This window comes from Mobula hypostoma, chromosome 22, assembly GCF_963921235.1.
Source record: "Mobula hypostoma chromosome 22, sMobHyp1.1, whole genome shotgun sequence".
NCBI lineage: Eukaryota > Metazoa > Chordata > Chondrichthyes > Myliobatiformes > Myliobatidae > Mobula > Mobula hypostoma.
The window spans coordinates 48,005,388-48,011,107 of record NC_086118.1 but is presented as its reverse complement, the minus strand read 5'-3'; the positions used below and the strand labels follow the sequence as shown (position 1 = coordinate 48,011,107).

At 45.6% G+C, this 5,720-nt stretch overlaps 1 protein-coding gene across 2 annotated transcripts in view; it reads left to right on the top strand.

Annotated features, from left to right (window-relative positions):
* Positions 1-5,720, top strand: part of tmem235b (transmembrane protein 235b) — a 101,109-nt gene extending 95,389 nt beyond the window's left edge. For both annotated transcript variants that reach the window (XM_063074567.1, XM_063074566.1), the window contains one exon: positions 3,437-5,720. In XM_063074567.1, the coding sequence (XP_062930637.1) occupies positions 3,437-3,669 (233 nt within the window). In that variant the 3' untranslated portion in view covers positions 3,670-5,720. The remainder of the gene's footprint in view (positions 1-3,436) is intronic.

Sequence of the window (5,720 nt, the reverse complement as noted above, 5' to 3'; positions counted from 1 at the left end):
TTCCTGTTATCAAAGCCACTGGAAAATCTTTCATAAACATTTCCAACGATTCCAAGTAAAGCCTGTGATTTGCCAACAAGGATTTGGCATTTCCCAGATCACGAAACTTGGAACTTTTCAAGTGTGCTGACCTCTCTCTGGATACAGGCTCTGGTTAGTTATCCCTACGCAAGCCTGAGCCCGTGAGCCTCAAAATTCAGGGCAAAGTCTCTCCGACCCAATAGGTTTCATGAATTCCCAGATACTGTGTTACGGAAGGGCTCCATAGAGCATTTGTAACAGCATTTGAATAATTAAACAAACATCTCTCATACTTCAATGGATCATTATTGGCAGGGTAACAATAGAAAAAATACAAACAAAGAAACAGAGATCAGAACTAGAATCAGGTTTAATATCATCAGTATATGTCATGAAATTTGTTGTCTTTGTGGCAGCAGTACAACACAATGCACAATAATTGAGGAAAAACTGTGAATTACAGCTAGTATATGTATATTAAATAGTTAAATTAAATAAGTAGTGCAAAAATAGAAATAAAAAGTAGTGAGGTGGTGTTCATGTGTTTGATATCCATTCAGAAATCGGATGGCAGAGGGGAAGAAGCTGTTCCTGTATCACTGAGTGTGTGCCTTCAGGCTTCTGTGCCTCCGTCCTGATGGTCAGTGAGAACAAGGCATGACCTGGGTGATGGGGGTCTTTAATGATGGGTGTTGCCTTTTTGAGGCATGGCTCCTTGAAGATGTCCTGGATACTACGGAGGCTAGTGCCCGTGATGGAGGTGACTAAGTTTACAACTCTGCAGTTTACTTCGATCCTGTGCAGTTGCCCCCTCACCCCCACCCCCACCAGATGGTGATGCAGCCGGTCAGAATGCTCTCCATGTTACGTCTGTAGAAAGTTTCGAGCTTTTATGGAGACATACCAAATCTTCTCAAGCTCCTAATGAAATATAGCCACAGTTGTGCCTTCTTAGTAGCTGCCTCAATATGTTGGCTCCAGGTTAGATCCTGAGAATTATTGCTCACTCTTTCCACTTCTAATCCCTCTATGAGGATCAGTGTGTGTGTCCCTCTTCTTAGCCTTTCTGAAGTCCGCAATCAGTTCTTTGGGCTTACTGACATCCAGCGCAAGATTGTTGCTCCAACACTACTCAACTAGCTGATATATCTTGGTCCTGTACGCCCTAAGACACAGGAGCAGAATTAGGCCATTCAGCCCATTGAGTCTGCTCCGCCATTCCATCATGACTGATCCCGAATCTGACTTTTCGCCGTATCTTTCGATGCCCTGACCGATCAGGAAACTAACATACTCCTCCTTAAATATACTCACGAACTTGGCCTTCACTGCAGTCTGTGGCAGAGCATTCCACAGATTCACTACTCTCTGGCTAAAAAAAATTCCTCCTTACCTTTGTTCTAAAAGGTCACCTCTCAATTTTGAGGCTGTGCCCTCCAGTTCTGGATAACCCACCATAGGAAATATCCCCTCCACATCCACCCTATCTCGTCCTTTCAGTATTCGGTTTGCCCTCTCATCACCATTTGAAACTCTGCGAACAATAGTTGTATCATCCGCAGATCTATAAATGGAGTTTGAGCTATGCTTAGCCACGTGGTCGTGGGTGTAGAGAGACAGTAGAGCAGGGGCATCCCTGAGATGTGACAGTGTTGATTGTCAGCGAGGTGGGGATATTGTTTCAGATGCTGAAAGAGGGAAAAAGATAAGGTGCTGGAGGAACTCAGAGGACCAATCGGCATCTGCGGAGACTAAGGGATGGATGACATTTTGGTTCGAGACCCTGAATCAGGACTTAGAGGGCAGAGAGAAGATAGTCAGAGGGAGGGGGTGACAGAGTTTGGAAGGTGATGGAACCAGATGGGATTGGGGGAAGGAGGAATGATGGGCAGATGGAGGAGAGGCTGTAACAATCCACCATGGGCACTAGCCTCCCCACCATCAAGGACATCTTCAAAAGGCAATGCCTCAAAAAAGGTGGCAGCCATTATTAAGGACACCCCCACCCTCTTCTCGTTACTACCTTTAGGGAGGAGGCACAAGATGAGTCTCATCCCAAAGATTTCTGTGCTTAGTTGAATGGAGCTTGTACCTTCGGAGACTGAAGCAAGAGAGCCAACAGCCACTTCTAGTGTTTGATTACGCTGAGGTAGTGAACTCAAATGGAAAATTGTCATCACATGTACTGTGATACAGTAAAAGACTTTGTCTTGCATACCATCCATAGGGATCATTTTATTTCAACAGTGCTTTGAGGTACTACAAAGGAAAGCAATAACAGAGAGCAGAAAAGAGTGTTACAGTTTCAGAAAATGGGCAGTGCTGGTGGACAATAAGGTGCAAGGCCTTAATGAGGCAGATTATGATGTTAAGAGTCCATTTTATCATAACGGGACCATTCAATAGTCCTATAACAGTGGGATAGAAGCTGCCTTTGAACCTGGCAAAAGTACTTTCAGGCTTTTGTATCTTCTGCCCAGTGAGAGAGGGGAAGAAGAGGGAGAAGAGGTTAATGTTACAGGGCAAAAGTTGGAAGGCACTCTTTAATCCAGCCCAAGGCAAATCTTTAGCACTAATGTTCTTTGCTTCCTAGCTGAAAGTGTTGATGTGGGGAGAATATTTCCTATAGTCGGGGACCAGAGGACACAGCCTCAGAATACAAGGACGCCCCTTTAGGACAGAATGAGGAGGAATTTCTTCAGCTAGAGGGTGGGGAATCCGTGCAATTCATTGTCACAGACGGCTGTGGAGGCCAATTTGTTGGGTATATTTAAAGTGGAGGTTGATAGTAAGGGTGTCAAGGGTTAAGAAGAGAAGGCAGGAGAATGGGGTTGAAAGGGATGATAAATCAGCCATGATGGAATAGTGGAGCAAACTCAATGGGCTGAATGGCCTGATTCTGCTCCTGTGTCTTATGGTCTTGTTTGGCTGGTGTATTCTACAATTCCAAAGTGATTTACAGTGTGAGTTGAACAGGTAATATTTCAAAATGGTGCTGTTTCCCAGGCCTCTTCATCCAGCAGCAGTAATGTGTTGACAAGAACAGAATTTAGTGACATTAATGGATGAAAGAGAATATTGAGGATAACTACACAAAGGATCCTTTACATTCACTAGAGGGAGCAACAGGGTCTCAGTTTAAACCCTCAAAAGAAATCTAGACCCTGTGCAAAAACTTGGTCCTGAAGCAGAGTTTTGACCCGAAATGTTGACCGTTCCTTTCCTCCCACAGATGCTGCTGGGTCTGCTGAGCTCCCCTAGCAGGGAGAGTGTGTCACTCCAAAGGCCAGGACCACTGAACACCAGTCCCCGGAGACAGATTCAAACCAACGAGCCTCCGACTGAATGCTGAGAGCACCACCTGCCGAAGTCCAAAAGGTTGAAGTTCGAGCCTCACCTGTCCTTTCTGTTCCAGGTGCGCTGACCCTGGCCGGGATCTGCGTCTACGTCGCCTACTCGAAGGCTGCCTTTGCCATTGCGAAGCACATCTACGGAGACAAGGTGTTCGACAACGTTCACATTGGCTTCAGCTGGTCCATGGTCCTGGCCTGCCTCTCTTGCATCCTGGAAGTGATGTCCGGGGCTTTGTTTCTCCTGGCAGCCAAGCTCAGCACCGTAGGGCAACCAGAACAGTCTGCAGTCATATGAGCTCAGTGTTACTGTACAGCAACGCTGTGGACTGTTGTATTGTTATTGTGCCTCAGTGTATAATAAGCTAAGTTCAGGATACATGTTGCATCCAGCACTGTTTGTTCTTTTAGGCTGCTGTTCTCTCCCCTCCCCTTCAAATGTGAAACCAGAAATTTGCAAATAATAACAGGACTGCTGGAGTGGTATTTGTTCAGGCCTACGGAGAGATGTTTGAACAGGATTGTACGGTGGCAGACAGGGGAAATAACCGAGTTCAGAGCATGCCATTTGCTCTGGGAATTAGTCACAGTGGCGGGAAGTTTCATTCCCAGAAAGACGAGGCTGCAAGCATGTTGCTGGAGTTGCTGGGACTGCTCAGCTGACTGGGCAGCATCCGTGGGGAGCAAAACTGCTTAAAAAGAAGGGATCGTCTCTCTCGCTGAAGGTCATGAGTCTTTGGAACTCTTTTCCTCAAAAAGCAGTGTAAGCAGAACTTTTGAGGTGACTTGAGGGAGAGTAGTAAGGGGTGAAAGGTTACGGAGTTAACGTTACAACCGATCAGCCGTGACCTCATTGAAAGGTAGAACAGGCTTGAAGGGGTGAGTGGGTTACTCCTGCTCCTAAGTCACATCCTTGTATATAAAACAGATTTAACACTTCAGTTTGTTGACTCTTCATCAGTTCGGCGATGAACAGGTTATAAAAGTTAGAGAAAAGTTGGGGAGTGGTTGCGGGGGGGGGTGTGCTGGAGGAAGAAGGGGAGATTATGATTGGGTGGAAGGAAGGAGAGATTAAGTCATGTTAGGACAAGGCGAAGGAAGCTGAACAAGAACACGGAACATTGAACAGGATAGCACAGGTCAGGCCCTTCAGCCCACAATGTATATACTGAGCATGATGCCAAATTAATCTCTTCCGCTTTGCGCGTGATCCTCATCCCTCCGTTCTGTGTATCTTCATGTGTCCACCTAAAGCCCTCTTGAATGCCATGTAAGGCAAGAGTCTGGAAGAGGTGTACAAGGAAGAAAGAAAAATCATTGTCTGAAATTATTAAATGAAAGTACAGTGAATGCTGGAAATGTGAAATAAAAAAAATGCAGGAGATGTTAATAACCGAAACTGTGAAATTAATAATAAGCTTCAAAGATTGTAATATCCCTAGATAGAAAATGAACTCTTTCATAAGTTTGGTCTGGGCTTCATTGCAACAGTGTAGGAGGCCGATGGCAGAGTGTGGGATAGAGGATTAAAGTAATTAATGACAGGAATACGAGGATCATACTCTCACACTAACGGGAAATATTCCACAGAAGAAGCCACTCGGTCTATGACTGGTCTCCCCCCGAAGAAAAAAAAACAAGTCGACAGCAGTTGACAGGGAAAATTGCCTTGAGAAGAAGTCTAAGTTGTTTCATCTGGGAAGAGTGTTTGGACCCTGGATGCTATAGAAGTTAAAGGTCGGGAGTTGCATTTCCTATCTTCTTCCTAAGCCCAACACCCCTTTTTTTACTTGTGCATAGGCCACTGACAGCTGCTCACTGGAGTCCTTTATACTGGGCCAGACATTCCTCTGGACGATAAAAGGTTGATTAGCCCTGTGGCTTCCACGAACTTGCGGCTTTCGCCAGACGACTTTATACACCTTCCAGGCGAAGATCCTTCCTCTCCTAGGAATGAGGTCTTTGGAGCTTCCGTTGGCATTTCTGTAGCACTGGGTTTTTATGGGATGGGGTTGCTGGCCCTATGCCTAACCCTCCTTCTTTCACAGGCAGGCTTGGGACTGTCCATGGCAGAATCTGGCATTTCCTGTGGTTGCTAGGAAAGGTGATCTGAGAAGAGGACATTTACTGTCCACATTCCAACAAGGGGTTGTTCCATACATCTGACATCAGTTTGGAAGAAGTGGGTACACGAAGCAACAGAGGAAGTTTTCTCAAATTGGTGACTTTCCTCATGGATGTGTAGCCATTCTGCATTGACGAGCATTCCAAGTACAGTTCTGTGCAAAAGTCCCAGGCACATATATTCATATATAGAGCCTGGATGCGTAAGACGTTTGCACAGTACTG